The 19,135-nt window shown below is 35.7% G+C and overlaps 1 protein-coding gene across 1 annotated transcript; it reads right to left on the minus strand.

Moving 5' to 3' along the window:
• Window positions 1-4,295: 4,295 nt before the first annotated feature.
• DCLRE1A (DNA cross-link repair 1A) lies at window positions 4,296-18,259 on the minus strand. The gene is made up of 10 exons (XM_015820569.1): window positions 18,250-18,259; window positions 17,892-18,188; window positions 15,803-17,095; window positions 14,744-14,877; window positions 14,156-14,274; window positions 13,879-14,022; window positions 10,013-10,158; window positions 8,881-9,035; window positions 5,322-5,463; window positions 4,296-4,631 (listed from the first exon to the last, which is right to left on the minus strand). Exons 1-10 carry the CDS (start codon window positions 18,257-18,259, stop codon window positions 4,465-4,467), a joined length of 2,607 nt encoding a protein of 868 aa, XP_015676055.1. The 3' UTR covers window positions 4,296-4,464.
• Window positions 18,260-19,135: the final 876 nt, after the last annotated feature.

A 19,135-nucleotide genomic window follows, 5' to 3' on the forward strand; every position in this document is an offset into this window, starting at 1 on the left:
AAGTTGAAGTGTTCTCCCCTTTTCTAAACAAGTAGAGTTCCATAAGTAGTTCCTGAACTATTTTTCTACTGTCACATATTTTTTGTTTCTAGTTACATTTTATCTTTTCCGAAAAGTCCACGTAAACGACTTAGCACTAAAAAGTCATATTAAATGAAAAGTTTGTACTTACGTAAAAGTCCTTGGGAATATTTGACAGGAGTTTGAATCTTTTTGTTAAAAAAATATGTACTCTTTTGATGGAGAAGTATGCTACATTTTCTTCTAATTGGCATTCGTAGATGGAACAGCAGTTACTAACAGTTGTTAAAGACATTATTTTCTTTATTACTGCCTTTAACATAATTCAGTAGAAGTATGTTTTCACATAAACAATTTCAGTTTAAGTGACATCTCAAACACAAATTGCAAGTTGTGACAGTATGGTCTGCATGATCTAAGAAGTCTTCATTTTTTTTATAATGATTTGGATGAGTAGATAAGTGCTTATCAAATACAATTATTTCCTCGTCAGCATATTCACATATTGCTTTGAATTCTTATCTTCATTCTATAGGAAAATATTATAAGCTATTTTGATGTAAAATACAAAGTTAATCCATGTTACCTAGCCTGTAATGGTCCGTAAATACAGACTACTGCTGTCAAAATGTAACCAAGATCAAATAATTATGAATAGAAAATCCAAGTTTGTCCAAAGTACTCTAGAAAATTGTATAATTCCTTCTGTGTATAGTTTGGAATCCTTTTATAAATATTTAATTACTTATTATATTTCTAGAGGTGGCTATTTGCAAATCTATCAAAGGTTCAATGCAGAAATTAAAAAATGCTAAGATATGACTTTATGTCGTCTTATTATACTATTTTATTGAAAGAATAACTTTTATAGCCACTTTCAGGCAAGAGGATTTACTTCCAAAATACTGAGATTTTTAAGAATGTTTTATAAAGCTTTCTAGAAAATATTCAGCTCACAAATTTAACTAAGGGATAAGAATATTTGCCTCATTACCTCAGCAATCTTTCATAATCTGACATCTTCTAGATGTGTTGAACATTCATTTTTAGCCGACATGGCCACTAGAATTGTCCAGCCTACCTGAAAAGTACCAGGTTGACACATAGTCTTATGTGATCATTAAATCAAGAGAAGCACTGTACTCTCACTTCTTTACAAAGTGGCTTTTACACATTTGTAATATGTATTTTGAACCATATCCATAATTAATAAAGTGAGCTTAAAAGAAAAAAATTAAATTCAAAGAGATTTCAAATGTTTCTAGTTTTGAGCTTTCAGTGAAGTAGCTAACAGCTAAAACTTTGGACGTGCAGTGTGCTTAGTTACGTTACATAAGAATCATGTCATTCTGCCAATTAAATTCTTGGCACCTTCCAAGCCTAGTTAAAAAAAAAAAAGCCTGGTGAATAAATAAGACTTTAGCATGTATTTAGTCTCTTGATCCAGTTAAAACAGCTGCCTTTGTGCTAAAATCCAAATTATATGGAAACTAATCAAAGAGAGAAGCAACCTAGAACTAAGGACAAACTTCCTGACAGTTAGAACAATTAACCAGTGGAACAACCTGCCTCCAGAAGTGGTGAATGCTCCAACACTGGAAGTTTTTGAGAAGAGACTGGACAGCCATTTGTCTGAAATGGTATAGGGTAATCTGTCTGAGCAGGGGGTTGGACTAGATGACCTCCAAGGTCCCTTCCAACTTTATTATTATTATTGTTATTATTATTATATGTTCAAAAGGAAAACTTTAATAGTGCATCAAATTGTATTTTTGTATTCTGTTGTCTATGGAGATACTCAGTCATCCAGGTCATGGCTTTTTCAAGAGGCAACTGGACTTTCTTGTTTTTCTTTGAAGATGTTTCGCTTCTCATTCAAGAAGCTTCTTCAGCTCTGACTGGATGATGATTTCTATTCTGTATTTTTTAGTTATAAAACAAAAATATTGCTTCTGGAAAAGAGGGAGGAAAACCAGTTATTATCCTGTTTTTTTTTAAAAAAACAACAACCCGAGACTCACCTTCTTTTGATATAAAGGACAGATGATTAAATATGATTTAGTTTTCATATATCTCACAGTATATGTGTTCTATTTATAATACTATATGTTCTGTTTCAATTTTCCAATATTTCATTACTTTGGTAAACATGTATTTCTATCAGGGTAAGTACACTTACAAGTTAATATAAAAACGAGTAAAAAGATTAGATGTTTATTCTTTGATTGAATCGCCTTGACATCGATATTGTTGTCTTTTTCATCTTAACAGAATCATTATTATATCAAAAGGTATTAAAACTGTTAAGGACAACTCATTAATTTGAATATTAACATTAATGTATGGACCTCATGAACAAATAAAAACTCCCCTAATGCATGAATAATGATCCTCTTACAGCTTTTGTGACTTCCTAATTACAGGGAGGGAGGGAGGGAGGGAGGGAGGGAGGGAGGAAGGAAGGAAGGAAGGAAGGAAGGAAGGAAGGAAGGAAGGAAGGAAGGAAGGAAGGAAGGAAGGAAGGAAGGAAGGAAGGAAGGAAGGAAGGAAAAGATTGAGTGGTCCTATTTTTTCTAAGAGTTTTCCAAGATTTATAGATGGTTAGATATTTGATGGATCCATTTAGTCTAACTTGGAACTTAGTGGTAATAGTCTGATTGAAAACAACTAGAGTAAGCATTCTTTCTCATACAAGAAGTTAACTGGGAAAGAAAAATAATGGCGCCTCACCCTTACCCATAAAATGTTTTTTTTTTAAATAGTTAAGTGTGAATAGACAAGGAAAAGGAAATTCCATCAGAAAAGGAATTCCATCAGAAGTAAACATAGCTAGCCATCTTGTCATTCCAGACTTACAAACTCTTGTTTGTGGGTGACAATCTCAGTGCAAAAGAATCAAGATTTTCATACACACAATACAGTTTACAGAGGGGAGCAAGTTAAGAAGCTGGCAGGAAAGATACTTGGAGAAGTTAGAAAAAGGGAAATAAGAAATTTGGTTCGTAAGCTAAGATGTAACAATGTACATTGTCTTGGGCTTTTGAAGAAGTCTACGTTTCATGGTGACACTAGATCAACACAGAGGAGTTGGCATGGGTCAATATGCAGAGGAGAATGCATTGTGGGATCCTGTCTATCCAATACATATATCCAAAAGAAGTGTATAAATAGTAAAGAAAGAAGATCCAAATATTGCTAATTAATGTTTCCAGCTAAATTCTAACAAGATATTTGATTAATTTTGGGGAATTAATTGCAGCTACCTTCTAGGGTAGGCAAAATGGGAATCTCTGGAAGATTTCTCATGATTCCATGTATTTTAAAGGGTCCTGAAGATGTGGCTCTTCACTCAATTCTTTGACAAGAATGCATTGACACCCATTTCTGTTTTCTTTGTTCCCATTTGGTTTCGTTGTCGCTGTCATCATTTTTCTTTTCTTTTATGTTTTTATGGTTTTTTGTATTGTTCCCTGTTTTTAATAGTTTTTAACAATAATTATTATTAGTCCTGTTGTTATCAGAAGAGAGAATTAATTTCTGAATTACAGAACAGGTAATCATTTACTAAATTTCAACCTTAAAAAGTAGACCCAAAAGGTAGAAGCTTATCTATGTTTTTGTATGCATTAGCTAAATTCTGGTTGCTTAAATTCTGAATGCAAAAGTAAGAATGATGTCTTTCTATCTTCATGCTAAATAAAAATGAATGAAAATAAATAATGAAAAAAAATTGAAATGAATTATGAGAAAGATCTTGCATAGTGCATTTTGTCTGATCAATGGTTAGAACCTATGAAAGGGATTTAAAATAAAATGTGCACATTTATAAATATATGTATTATTTATAAATGCATATTTAATACTGTCCTGTGATCAGATTCTCCTACTCCAGAAATAAAAAAGTTGCAGAAAAGGAGAACTAAAATTTATTAAAAGATAAAAGTTGGTGTTGGTATGCACTGAGAAAGATTGATGGCCATTAGCCTTACAGGGATTAGACATCCGTTATTAGTAATTATGTGAATGATACAACTATTGATGCAAGCTGCCAAAACTTAGATCAACACACAGATAAAAACATTATACCAGTACTTCAACAGGGACATATGAGACCAAAGGCAATACAGCATCTTGAAAATATTAATGCTTGCTTTGTAAATTATTAAAAGACTGAAACACTTATCTAGAATTATATTTCAGGTTGTTTATTTATTTTTAAGTACAATAAATAAAAAATGTAAAAACATTAGTAACTTTATATTACTTAATTTCATTTTTCATTTCTTCTGGATGCTGTACATTCTGCAAATACAGCATCTTCTGTTCACACAGAAGATGTTTGTTTCTATATACCTACATTGTTTCCATGTAAATCAGAGTCAAAAAACAATGCAGAAAATTGATCAGAAGGCATATAATTATTGTAATAAAAATCCTACTTTCCTAATTCCATTCTGCAACTTCCATCTTCCAGGCCCTGAAATACTTTTCCATTTCATGTCTAACTTTCCAGTTTCCTACATTTACAGTAGGGATAATTTTCTGAGGTTTCAGCCACTGAATAAATCGTTTCATTTCAAGGAAACTGCTGTGCTCACTGTAAGGAATCCCTGCATATAAAACAACAACAACCAATAGTCAATATTAATAGCTGAAATTTAGCATAACGTGCCTTACAAAACCTGAAACTGATGTTTTAACTAAATTTCAATGTAATTTACATACTGAGTATCCAGCTAAATTCTGGGCAAAATTACATAGCTTCTATCCTTACTGTTTAGTCTGCTCACGTTAAATTATTTTGTGGTTTAATAACTTAATGCCCCTATCAAATGCTGAAAGAGAATTACTGAAAATGCCAAAAGCATAAATAGGTAAACCATGAAAGAAATACTGTTTCCTCAAGAAAAGTTACTGGTTATTTAATGTGGAACATTCAAAACACTTGCCTATCTACTCCATTATCAAAATATGTATTAGACGTAACATGGGTCTGTCTCTGATCAATGTAAAGAGGTATTCTGGATTGCATACAATTAGTCCTGTTACAAAAGTCTGAATCCAAGCATATAGCTGGAAAAGAAAAAGGGCTCTTGTTTCCAAAAATGTATGTGCCCTCTAAACATTTTACAACAATGCCTGACAAATGTAAGTTGTCTTTTAAAGGTCAAATACAACACCCTCTATTTATTTTGTATCCCTTCAATTTCTAGGATAGGTCATGGCTTATTTGGTTCCAACCTGTAATGGAAAACTGAGAGAAGATAATTAAGCATATTAATAATTTGAAATTATGTTACCATATATAGTGATATTTCCTCTTGTCTGAGGTTGGATATCACCCAAAGAACAACATCCATCTGAATATGTCCACCCGGTGGGTTTAAAAGCCAAAATATGATCAAATTTCTCAGAGAACTTATTCAAATGATTCTGCAAATTCTGTAGATAAAAAATAATACCTGGTTATTTCAACTGAAAATAAATAGTTTTTAGATAACATTATTAGATAATGGCAACACATGTTGTGGATTTGGTTAATATGCAGGGATAAAAATATTTACAAGAAAAGGTTATTACAGTTTTATAAATTTTATAAATTTTCAGCATCCCTGCTATGCACATAAATTCCAAATAATGGTCAAAGTTTTATCTATTTATTCTGAATTACCATTTGGAGGAAATTCATGATAAAGTGTCATAATATTAATTCAGGACTTTCTATTATTAGTTCAATTATTAGACAGTTTGAAAATAGTGAAACAAGTTGCAAAACAATATGCAGCAATGAAAAAAAAACTTACAGTGACACTAATTGACTAGTAAATATTATTAAAACAGCAATATCCATGAAAAAGGTCAAAAAGGAAACCAGATCATGGTATTTAGTTAAGAGATAGACTTCACTACTGTTCGAAATATTTCTTAAGCAAATACAAAGCAATATATTTGCTATTTAGCTGCAATGTTTACAGGTAGTCCTCAACTCATGATTGGTTGTTTAATGAGTGTTGGAAGACAAAATGGCCTCAGAAAGAATTTTTTTCTTCACTCAGAGCCTGAAAATCTGGTTTGAATTTCAGCAGGGAAGATTGTCACTCCTTAACAGAGCCTCCCAGGGTCTCCTTTCCCCAAGGCACCCCACATTCTTTATCTCCTTCTACTTAACAACCATAACTGGAGCGCTCAGATTGTAGTCATTAAGCAAAACAGTCACACAATGTATTGCTTAATTACTATTTCGTTCAATGTCTGAAATTCTGGCCTCAACTGTGATTGTAAGTAGAGGACTACCTGTAGTTTTATTTCATGCTTATCCATACACTTTAACACAGGGGTGTCAAATGTCTAGCCCATGGGCTGGACGCGTCATGATGAAACCGCGCCCACTCCATTGCCGGCAAGGGGAAAAAAAGCTCCAATACATCACACGATGTCACGAGTTTGACATGTCTGCTTTAACATATAAAGAACAAACTCTACATGATTAAACTGTTCAAATTGCAATATATTTACCTTTGATTTTACCACTTAAATTAGTGAGACTACTGAGATTTCGGAATAAACATATGTAAAAGTTGTCTGTAATGATTCAATCCTAAAAATGCTTCTGTGACAAATACTTATTTGGAAAATTATTTGACTATAATTATTCATTCCACATGAACTACTGAAATGAAAAAAGTATAGGTAGTTGTTGATTTATAACTGTTTGTTTAGTGATCATTCAAAGTTACGATAGCATTAAAAAAGTGACTTAGGATCATTTTTCACACTTATGATCATTACAGCACCCCAAAGTCACATGATCAAAATTTGGATGCTTGGCAACTGGCATATGTTTATAATGTTTGCAGTGTGCCAGGTTCATGTGATCACCTTTTGTGACCTTCTGACAAGCAAAGTCAATGGAGCAGCCAGATTCACTTAAGAATCGTGATGTAACTTAACTGCAGTGATTCACTTAACAACTGTGGCAAGAAAAGTCACAAAATGGAGCAAAAGTCACTTAACTGTCTTGCTTAGCAATGGTGGGGATGGGGGGGGAGATTCCTCCATTTCCCCACCCCCAAAAAAGCAGAGTTAATAGATATAGGACTACTCAAAATAATCCGGAGATCATTAAACTCAAAATATTCCCAAAGACATTTTGGAAAAATATTCCAAATAAATGGAGAATTTTGGAGTATATTGCCACGAATAATCCAAATCAGATGTCATATTCAATAGATCTCAACATACTATGTGTTCTTTGATACATTGGGAAGATTATTGTACAATTAAATAAATGTTCTGCATGTAAAAGATTCACAACTTAAACATTGGCATCTCTAGATAGCATTTGTAAAGACCCCTGAAACCCTAAAGTTTTATGGGAGTATGCAAAATGTGGTGATTTAGTAACATTTTGGAGAATTCCAAAACATTCTGTTCTCCTTCTGCTTCATCCCATACTTTTTTAGCCTTCTTCCATCTTCCAGATACTGCTCTTGAAACCCCATGGTTCAGACAGAAAGCGGAACATTCTAGAGTTCTCCGGAGTGTTCTGTTCCTGAACTGCCAAATTTTCCACATCCCTAAACTGTTGCCATTTCATTAATTCCAATTTCAACCAATCTGATATACTCCAGATGTGGTAGACTATAATTCTCAGGCTGGCTGAGAATTCTGGGAACAAGACATCATGAAAATACCAAAGTGGGAAAGATAAAAATCAATGCATATTAACTATCAAAATGTTTTAGACGCAAGTGATATAAATCAAACTTCTTCTGTAAGAATCTTAAAAACACAAAGATGGCTTTTTAATTTAACCCATCTTTTCCTTATGTTTACTCTCTGAACGTAGCTTCAATAGATATCTTAGTTCTTTAAAAAAGATATATTCTTAACTACATTTTCTTAATAATTTCAGTACACTATGGTAATGGAATGAATGTTGTTTGTCTATAGCAGCCTTCCCACTCTGGTGCTTTGTAAATATATTTGACAAAATTCCCAATCTTTATGTCCAACGGCCATCTGTTTAGAGATTATGAGAGCTGAAGTTCAACACCTCTAATCTAGAGGTCACAGATTTCACTGGTATTGTTTTAAAGGCAACAAGACATTTCTCAATCACAGGGCAAAAAGATACCAAAAAAAGATATCAAATTGCAAATATCTGAGAGATTCACTGTTTCAGAACAGTGTCTTGGTTCGCTTTAGATTTACATGATAAATGTAAGACGTTCTATGCAACTTCTTAAACCATGACAAAAGTTAAATAGTAAAACATAATAAATCATTTTTTTTCTTTTTTCCCAAATTACGTTTTGCATATAACATGTTGCTGGGATATAGAACAAAAAGCAACTGGGAGCCTTTCTTTTGCTTTAACCATTTCCATTCTGGGCTGTTGCAGGGCCTATGACACTGGTGGCGAACCTATGGCACGGTGCCAGAGGCAGCACTCGGAGTCCTCTCTGTGGGCACACATGCCATTGCCCCAGCCTTGCCTCCCCCCACAAGCCTTGCCTCCCCCCCCACGTGCCATTGCCCCAGCCTTGCCTCCCCCCTCCCTCCTCTCCAGCAGCCCTCCCGAAGGAGAGTTGCCTCTGAGCGTGGCCCACACGGAGCAGCGCAGCCAAGGACATGGCAGCCAGGCAGCATAGACAAGACTCTGCCCTCACACCCCATCGTGCACAGTTGATGATGCAGGGCGCGAGCAGAGGGCGTGACCGCCATAGCTCTGCTGGGCTACCTGGGCGATGTGCGGCGGCCCCTGGATTTTATTTGCTGTAATTATAAGGAAGAATTAGTATCTTAAGGTAGAAGACTGTGACTTTTCTTACTCTGGGATTCAGCTTGCAATCTTACCTTAAAATTAATCTGCATCATGGGCAGAAGATGCAGGCAAGTATTATTCCAGTTCAAAGTGATGAGGGAATTTATCATTGCCGATTCTAAGCACTGAAGTGTTTTATATTTCTCCTGAGACATGCTTACTTTTGAGCCCAAGACTTCAGCAATAGCTACAGGAGTGACAACGTGAAAATGGAAATAGGAAAAAAAAAAGGTAAAGTTACTTTTTGTACTTCTTTCATGGATAATTCCCTAAAAGTAGCATTTGCCTATATGTTTGTTTTGAGTAATCTGCTGATTACTCAGAAAAATATTCTAATACAATAGAAATATAGAGGATTCACAGGGAATTTGACTAAACTAGTAAAATCTTCCTCCAGTCTGACAATCTTCTCTTCTTGCCTGCCAGTTCATCCAATTATTTGAAGATGGGCAATACACAAACTATGAAACAAAATCAGGTTTTTTTTTTCATATTGAGGTTTCAGGATTCACCTTCATATTTTTAAGAAAAAGTAGCTCAAGTATAAGTGAAAGGTTCATATATTAGCTGATACCATTTATGTTATTTTTAACAAAGAAACCAAATGTTTCATTAAAGTTTTTTTTAAAACCGTTCAAATTTATTTTTTTCTTGTTTAACAATAAGCATTTGTATTTGCTTGCCAGTTTAAAAATAGTAATATGATAGACTATGAAGAGTTCCAAAATTGGAGAAAAGATTCATTTTGTTCCAAATAATCATTTTTAGGAAGGCCGACATGCGTGTTTCAACACTTTCCAACTTAGGATTGAAATAAATTACACTGCATTTGGAAAGTTATCCCACATACCAAGAAGCTGAGTTAAAAGTTGAAAAAGTCTCTTACATTTACAACGCTATTAATATCTCCAAAGCTTTTATAAACTATAGCATTACTAAAATGGGGCATCACCAATCGTTCATGACACACACTGACTTGTCTCTGAACTGTTTGCCAAGAAGTCCAGTAGGACATGGTTTTAACTATTTTAGAGCTGTGATATTTTTGGGAAAGTAACATTAGGAGTAGAAACATCGAATTAAGTTGTGCTAAGTATTAGGTTTAGCTCAAATATCTAGAATATAGTATCTCTGTTGCTCTTACCAGAAGAGTCTGTCCCTTACCTAGAAAAACTTTTTCTTTTCCAACAGAATATGTTCCACAAACAACTAATGTTCGTGGATTTAAAGTCACTCGTTCAAATGCAGTATTGACAGCAAATTGAATCACTTCTTGCTGGGAAGGAAAAGTATATTCAGGACTACAATACCTAAGAAACAGTAATAAAACACACATTAGAAAACTCAGCTTTGATGGAAAAAAGGAAGCAACACCTTTAGTCAATGGTTTCTGTTTGTTATATTTACAGGAACAGATGAAGAGTATCTCAAATATGTATCAAAATATAATTCAGTGAAAAGTATCAAACTCAAAAGTGAAAATTTTAAATCAGTCCATAATTTGTTCAATGTCTCTTTTTTTGCCACATGTGTCGACAAAAATATGCTATTGTCTCAATTAGTAGGACACGATTGATCTATGCATAAGAAATGAATGGTATTTCTTTATATAATTGACAAAGCAGGATGATACTGCTTTCAGTGACATAATCTGCAGCAAAAAAATATTAGGAATACTGCAAAGAATTAGAAGGATGAAAACTAATCATACGATGATCCAGGAATATAAAGAGTGATAGGGGAGGCTGTGTATATAAATCTCTATATTTTGTTTTCCTACAGAATTATTGTCCTGTATTTTGCAATCTAAAATGAATAGAGAGAAGTAATAAAGCTCACATCTTAGGATGAATGAAAAGTACATAGACAAGTAACAATTGTTCCTTATACCTCACTCCCTGTGATTAGAGGGAGATAAGCAGAACTTATCTGTATGGTAAACAATCATGCAGATTAGGAAATATATTGATAGGATTCCTCGGGTTCATAAGCATCTTGTTTTTCTTAACAAAGCAACCATATGCTCCCGTACAATACTATTAAACACAATATAGTCCGATGAAAATGAAAGATAAACTCATTGAGGATATTTTCTTAATTTTAAACCTTATCATTCAATCCTATTGGTACTGATTACGGCAGCGGAAATTTGACTTGCAAAAGTCAAATGTGAAAGGGATCTTAAACAATCATCATCAACAACCACCACCTAGAACAGCGGTTTTCAACCTATGGGTCGCGACCCTTTGGGGGGTCGAACGACCCTTTCACAGGGGTCGCCTAAGACCATCGGAAAACACATATTTCTGATGGTCTTAGGAAAGACCAAAGGCCAAAGCTGCCGCCGCCGCCTCAGGAACACACAGTGGACGAGCCAAGGAAAGGAACTGATGAGGAGAGGGGGGCGTGTCTGTCTGCGTGTTTGTGTGTGCGTTTGTGTAGAGTCGTTATTTTCAACTCCAAATATTACGAAGAAAAAAAAGGTTGACGTGAATAAAATGTGGTGGAAGACAAGCGCTCTCTGTGTGTACGCGCGCGGTGTTAATCATATTCTTTCCCTCGTCACACGCCTTGAGCCGCCCGAGAGGCACACGTCCCGCTGGCAAGGCTCAGAGGAAGCGACAGATCAGCGCCCCTTTCTGCCTGATCTGTGCTTCTCCGAGGCTGGGAGAGCTCAGGAGAAACGCCAGGATCAGCTCCCCTTTCTGCCTGATCTGTGCTTCTCCGAGGCTGGGACAGCTCAGGGGAAGCGCCAGATCAGCGCCCCTTTCTGCCTGATCTGTGCTTCTTCCAGAGCTGATCCTGGTGCTTCTCCTGAGCCCTGAAGAAGCGCCTATCACCTGGAAAGCAACATTGATCCGGGCCAGCGCACTCACACACACACAAACACGTGCAAGCAGTTAAAGCTGAAGGCGTTTCAGCCTTCAATTATGGCTCCCAGTCCTTTGGCGCCTCATTGGCTCAGGCCAGCCGTCCGTCAGAATCTATGTCCCGTGATTGGCTGGCTCCCTCAACGCGTCCCTCCCTTGCAGGAAGGGTTTGGCTCTTCATGCCGGCTTGCCCCCTCGCGGGGCTCCTGATACCGTAGGCTCCGCTAGCCGGGAAGGCGCACCTGATACCGTAGGCTCGGCTGCCGGTAAGGTGATCGACCCACTCCTCTCCCATTGCCCACTCTGCCCGGCTCGAGCCTGGCTGGAGCAGCCTTGCTGCTTCCAAAGGTGGCCACTTCAATGTTACATGGGCAGCCCTCGGCCGCTCCCCTCCTCCAAATCGATCCCCAATCAGAGAGAGAGAGGGAGGGAGGGAGGGAGGGAAGGAGGAAGAGAGGGAGGGAGAAAGAGAGGGAGAGAGAAAGGGAGAGAGGGAGGGAGAGAAAGACAAAGAGGGAGAAAGAAAGAGAGGAAGTTAGAGGGAGAGAGAAATACAGAGAGGGAGAGATAAAGAGGGAAAGAAAGAGAGAGAGAGAAAGAAAGGGAGAGAGAAAGAGAGGGAGAGAGATTAAATTAGTAGCATGGTTGTTAAGTGAATCTGGTTTCCCAACTAACTTTGCTAGTCAGAAAGTTGCAAAAGGTGATCACATGATCCTGGAACAATGTGACCATCATAAATATGAATCAGTTGCCAAGCATCCAAATGTAAATCACATGACCCTGGGGATGTTGCAATGGTCATAAGTGTGAAAAATGGTCATAAGTCACTGTTTTCAGTGCCATTGTAACTTTGAACAGTCACTAAGCAAACTGTTGTAAGTCAAGGATTACCTGTACTTTATCACTTTTTTCCATTTTGGGGGAGGGGTGTCAAGTTTTTGACACCTTGCTAGGTGACTGGTGGTACTCGAATGTTGCCATATTCTAAAAGTGGTACAATCGGTGAAAAGGTTGAAAAGCCCTGATCTAAATAATATTATCAGTAGGAGTGAATCCACTGTTTTTCCAACAAGATTGGAAATATTTTTATTTTTAATGTGATGGTGTAATAAATTCTAATCCAGGAACTCTCAGTTTCATTGCTTAATTTTCTTTCCATCTTACTGCTTATCTTCAAACCCAATTTGTTTTTGTGAATCATTAATCACTATGCTTTAATTATGTTCAATTTGTAACAAAGAAAATACATCCTGCGTATCAGATATTTACATTACGATTCACAACAGTAGCAAAATTACAGTTATGAAGTAGCAACAAAAATAATTTTATGGTTGGGGGTCACCACAACATGAGGAACTGTATTAAAGGGTCGCGGCATTAGGAAGGTTGAAAACCACTGACCTAGAACTAAGGAGAAATTTCCTGACAGTTAGAAAAATTAATCAGTGGAACAACCTGCCTCCAGAAGTTGTGAATGCTCCAACACTGGAAGTTTTTAAGAGACTGGACAACTGTTTGTCTGAAATGGTATAGGGTTTCCTGCTTAAGAGGGGATTGGACTAGAAGACCTCCAAGGTCCCATCCAACTTTATTATTATTATTAATGTGGTTGTGGTTGTTATCTCAATCTCAAGGACTGTCGCACAGAAGAAAACATGGACTTGTATTCAGGGCTTTTTTTCTCGGACTTTTCCACCGCCTTGAGTTTGGACCGGTGCGGGAGTAGTTTGGGATCCTGGCGGGGAAATCTCTTGTCCTTACGTTCATTTTAAACCCTCCCCGATAAAGGCCACACCCTCCCCGATAAAGGCCACGCCGGCCGGGCCTTTTTCCACGGCCTTGCGCCAAGGCGGCGCAAGCGGCTGAAAAAAAGCCCTGCTTGTATTCTATTGTCGCACAATAGAAATGTCCAATGCCAAAGTGTAGATATTCAGGCTAGACATGAAGAATTCTTTGTCTAGCAGAACAGTCTGCTACATGAGGTTTTTACTCAGAGGGAGATGGTCGTATGTTAGACATAACCTTGTAGCAAGCAGGGCTTTGGTCTAGATAACTTTGATAATCCCTTCCAATTCCATGATTCTACCCTAGCACATTTTTGTAGTTTAAAAAGTGCTTCCCCCCTATTCCAATATTCTAAATGTTTAAGCAAAAACTTACGTTGTGTCCAAGTAAACAGTATGAACTCTCCAACCATTTAGGAAAGGACAGCGTTCCATAGAAGGATCTGCCCTAAAATCGCCTGTATGCAATATTACAGTCCCATTTGGAAGACAGAAAAGAATCATTGCAGCACCAGGACAACTGCCAGAAGAATGAGTGGAGTGGAAGAGAGAAAGGGAAGGAAAAAAGGCATTTTAAATTCAAATCCAAAACAAAATTAACGTAAATTAGTCATATAATTTTAATGTACAGTACATTTATCAAAAATACTTACTGATTAGCATCAACCAACACTACTTTGATGCCATCTATTATACATTCTCTATCCATTGGCAGGATATGGACATATTGTTCTTGCACTCTCAGTTTATTCTTTACTAAGTTTCCAGTTATCTAAAATACAAAAAATGTTTTGCAGCTACTTACACGTTGTACCATTTTCATTTGGACTAATTACAATGTCTTAATTAGGCAAGATGGTAAATGAACAAATGAGAGAAGAAAAAAGGGGAAAGTAGTTGTTATTGAATATATAATTTGCATTTAGTTGCAGTCTATATGGACTGAAGACAGATAGTAGTTTCCACACTTGGAGTCTCTACTTCATCATTATATTCAGAAGTACAAAAAGTATAGTAATTTAGCAGTGGTAGTAATAGCTTTACAAGGAATAACACAAAAGTAATGCACTATGCAATCCACAATTTAATTGATATGCTTCAGAATTGTTGGATATGTTTGATAAATTTCAAAATTAATTGGAATTAGTTCCAAAATTCCATAGGATTATTAATATTATCTGCATATACAAGATGTATTTTACTTGTTTTGTATGTCACAAATGAATCCTCAACAGGCATACCTTATTGCAGTATATTGGAAATGTAAACTTTTTAGTTAGGCCACCATAATGATCAGAATGGAAGTGGGTAAGGAAATAAGCACTGCAACCTTCAATCTTTCCATACTGGAATGCATCTACTACAAAACCTGTGCCTGAAACAAATTAATAAAAGAACAGTCATTTTTTTACTTAGTGCAACTGCCAAAGCTGACTAGTACAATTAGAATAATAGAATCCTCTTAAGACTCATTAGGGCATAAGCTTTTGTGAACTAAGTGCCAATGCATCAACATTCACATTCCTGTGTTAATCACAAAAGCTTATTCCAGAATAAATGTTAAATCTTTAAAGTTACCTGAGGATTCTTTGAATTTACACTCAGAAAAGTGGTACTAACCATGTTTGTTTCCTTAAGTTTTAGTGATGAAAAAAAAGCATTACCTAATACACTTAATGGGCATTCATACTTATTATAATCATACTTATCTAAACAGCCAAAAATATGGAAATGCTTTCTTTAAAGCTATAATCAGTAGAAATAAATACATATCAAAGAACTTACACTACAGTTATGCTTGTGGACTCAGAAGCAACCCTCATTGAATTTAGTGGAACTAAAGTATGTGCAGGATTGCAGCCTTAATAAATTTCATTGATGCTAGCACAACTTAAATATCTTCATACATCTTTAAACATTTTCTGTAATTTTAGACCTGTCTGCCAAAAAATATAATAATTGTTCCTTTCTATTGTTTAGTTACATATTTCTTTATGAGAAAGATTTATATTGGCTACTCCTGCCATTAATGATCATATTTTAATGAATAGATTGCAATAGTACCCTAACAAAGAATAATTCCTACTGAATGCAATATAATTTACTTGTGAATACTTTTGTACAAGATCATTTTCATTGGAGAGCTAAATACAGAACAGCTTCAGGGCTTTGAGTAAAAAAATGTTATTTTACTTATATATTGAAAGAGTATTTTCACATTCTTTAGGAGAAATTAACAATGCAAGGGAATAAACCCAACAATCCTAAATTGTTTTCTTACAAAATAAATAGAGCACTACCTGGTATCTTCTTATAAAAAGGACACTGCTTTTTTATTCCATCCTCACCAGGATATGACTCTCTGTATCTTTTTTTATATCTTCTCTGACCACCAGAAATATTATCTGCTCTGGTGTCATACTTAATGCTTGAACTTTTTGTGATTGTATCAGCGTCTCCTATTGATCCTTCAGCCTTCCTCTTTCGAGATATGAGCTTGTTTCCATTTGCAGCTGATGGATTCACAATCGCTCTTTCTTCAGAAATATTTTTCTTTGGGGTAGTCTCACTTTTTACTTTTGGTTGCAACCCAAAGAAAACACCAATGTCCATTTGTTTTAGGCGTTTGGGAGGAGTGATTTGGATCTTAGTGTTTGTAGCAGGAACCGGCTCCGTTTCCTTTTTTTCTTTCATTGAACACAAATTGCTCTGAAGCGCTCTATTTCCGCATGTGTTAATAATAGTCTTAGCTTTAACATCTAAATTATTGAAATCTCCTATGGGACATTTCGTCTGATCAAGAAACCTTGCTGAACAGTCAGTGCTATTATGAATGCTTTCTTGTGGGAGAGCCTTAGATATTCCATTCACACTTGCTGGTAAAATTTTAGAGGATTCATTTATCGTTGTTCCATCTTGCATCCTTTTAACACTCTTATGTTGAAATTGTATCTGCTGCGATCTATTAGATAAACTTCCAACAATTCTACTTTGGCTTTCCAAATTTCTGGTATCCAATAGATTTTTTTTACATGTTATCTCTCCCTTTCTCTCCACTTCTTCCTTATCTGCCTCATCTAATTCTACAGCATTTTCATCAGTATAAAGTGGGGAATAGGAAATGTCACTATCATTCATATCAGCATCTGAGAGAGAGGTATTCTGTTGAAAAGAGCAAAGTTGACTGTTTAACTTCTCAGTTCTTTCAGTTTCTTCAGAAAAAGGATTAAGGCATTCAGATTGCTTTGTTTCATCTATATGCTGTATTGTATGTTCAGATTCGTTAATATTTCCCAAAGATGAAGACATGATGTTAGTTATATTGATGGAATCCATAGTCATTGAACTCAGTTGTGGTGATAGAAGAAACTGTTTTGATTTTTCCATATTCTGAGGAACCTTCCCATCCTGTAATACTCTACAACTGAATTCATTATGTAAAGCAGCACCAGGTCTAATGAAATTATTTTCTGCACTAGATAAGGAGGATGCCAAGGTAGAGTCCTGTGCTCTACTTGCTGCAAGTTGGAAATGGCTGTAGCATTTGTAATGAGAAGGAATAACTGAAGAGCACAAAATGCCATCAGGACATTCTAACAAAAGAGGGGAAAAAAGTATTAGGAAAATGTTTTGAATATAGCACAAATGCAAAAACAAGATTTACTGAAAAAATATTAAAATCCTGAAAGTTATACTTTAAAAAAACATGGCTAATGCAGACAACTTTTTATATTGTACCTTTATTTCCTCAAACTGAATTTATATATTAAAATGCAAAACTTCTAATACAATGTCTGATGGAAACATAACACAATTTGTAGCAAAAAGAGTTCAAATGGCTATAAATGTTTACTTTTTCTGAATTACTTGACACATCATGTTTAGCCAGTCTTTGCTAATAAACTTCAATAGGCTGTGGGGGAGAGGGGATGTTAAATGAAAGTTTTCAAATTCAAATAATGGCAGTTGGAACCAAATAGTTTTATTTTATTGAAAATTATCTGCAATTATTTTTAATTTGGTAAGCTATTCTCTGTAAAAAAATAATAATTGCATCATAGCCTTTCTTTACTCACCAGACCTCTTGTACAGGATTTCGTTCTTTAAAATTTGGTACATGTTTTTAATGCATGCCTTAAAACTGTAGTTTAACTACAATTTCAAAAATCTAGCTTGTTTTTAGAATTAATTCAAAAACTAGCAAGATTTGTTTCAATATATGGCTGCCATTTTCTTAGCCCCGGCCTCTGGTTAATCAAAAGACTGAAAACTAGTCAATGTTTTTCAGATGCTGAATTGCATGACAAGAATATAGTTTACTTCTTAAAGGAACATAGCCTGTTTTCATAATTAAAGTAGAAGAGTCCTTGCTTCCCATTAAAACTGTACCTTTCTCAGCAGTCCCTGAGGCATCCAAACATTCTGTAACATGCCACTGAGGTGTCTGTATCAACAATAAAGAAAATGGCATTTGACAACTTGGGCAGTACCCCTCGAAAATTGGTCTAGCTTTTGCAGTGTTTTGCCTCTCACAGATTTTTGTTTCTTTTGCCAAAGTTGTTGACAGACCTTCCTGTGATGGTTTAATAGGATCACCAATGGAACCCCCTGGCTTTAAGGGTGTCTGGCTACCTCTTTGTCTTGGACTTTGCTTTGTCTTCTTAGAGACACCTTTTCTTTTGGGTGCTTTTGGTGGTAAAGATAACAGTAAAGAAACACTAAATGGTAAAAGTTAGAAACGAAAAACATGAAACCATCGTTAATGAAGACTTACAACCGAACACCCGAAAACGAAGGATTATCTAAATATAAAGGTTTACAGAAGGAGGTTTTCCGGTAGAAGTCTGTACTGTTAGGTAGTTACTTCCTTTATAGAAGAAATCCTTTTTAACTTCCTTTAATTCAGTTGTATTATTTTACTATACTTTAAAGTAATAAGTATCAATTGCCATATTAAACATCATGCTATCCCATTCATATAAATGTTATAAATACAGATACAGTTTAACGTTCAAGTGCAATGATTGACATTTCAAATATTAAAGTGCACTTAGATAAGAATCTACAATTCTAGCCATGATGCCAGTTTTTAACTCTCTTATTTTTTGAGAAATTTGACTAGAAAAACTTAGAACTCTTCCACCGACTTCTTTTCTTCCTCTGTGATCCTGAAATACAAATAATAAAAGTAAAACAACATTCCTTCAACAGTTCATTTAAAAATTATTCTAAATATTCTAAAAACACAAAGAAACGTGTTTCCTATGGATTCTCTGAACTGAAAAACAGCAACTAAATTTCAAATACTTTTCAATAAACACTGCATTGTTACTTCATTTTATAACATCTGCCAACAGATCATCTCCAAGCACACTTTTAGCTTTAAGGGTTGGTCTCAGAAAAGCAAAACAGTATTTTCCCTCTTCTCTGCTTTCTTCCCATATTCTCTCAATACAAGCCATGTCATAAATGTAATATCATCTATAGCAGACATGTCAAATTCGCGATGTCATCGGGACTGTTTTGCCATTGCCGGCAATGGGGTGGGCTGGCTTCTGTGTGACGCATCTGGCCCGTGGGCCGGCAGTTTGACACCCCTGGTCTACAGTATCTTTGTTTTGAAAAACTTCCTC

The sequence above is a fragment of the Protobothrops mucrosquamatus genome, unplaced genomic scaffold (genome assembly GCF_001527695.2).
Source record: "Protobothrops mucrosquamatus isolate PMUCROS unplaced genomic scaffold, P.Mucros_1.0 scaffold1145, whole genome shotgun sequence".
Lineage (NCBI taxonomy): Eukaryota > Metazoa > Chordata > Lepidosauria > Squamata > Viperidae > Protobothrops > Protobothrops mucrosquamatus.

Coding starts and splice junctions, on each gene's coding strand:
- DCLRE1A (XM_015820569.1), bottom strand. Junction 14,878..15,802: donor TTTTTATAAGAAGATACCAG/GTAGTGCTCTAT, acceptor AATTTGTTTCAG/GCACAGGTTTTGTAGTAGAT. Junction 9,036..10,012: donor AAAAGAAAAAGTTTTTCTAG/GTAAGGGACAGA, acceptor TCACTCCTGTAG/CTATTGCTGAAGTCTTGGGC.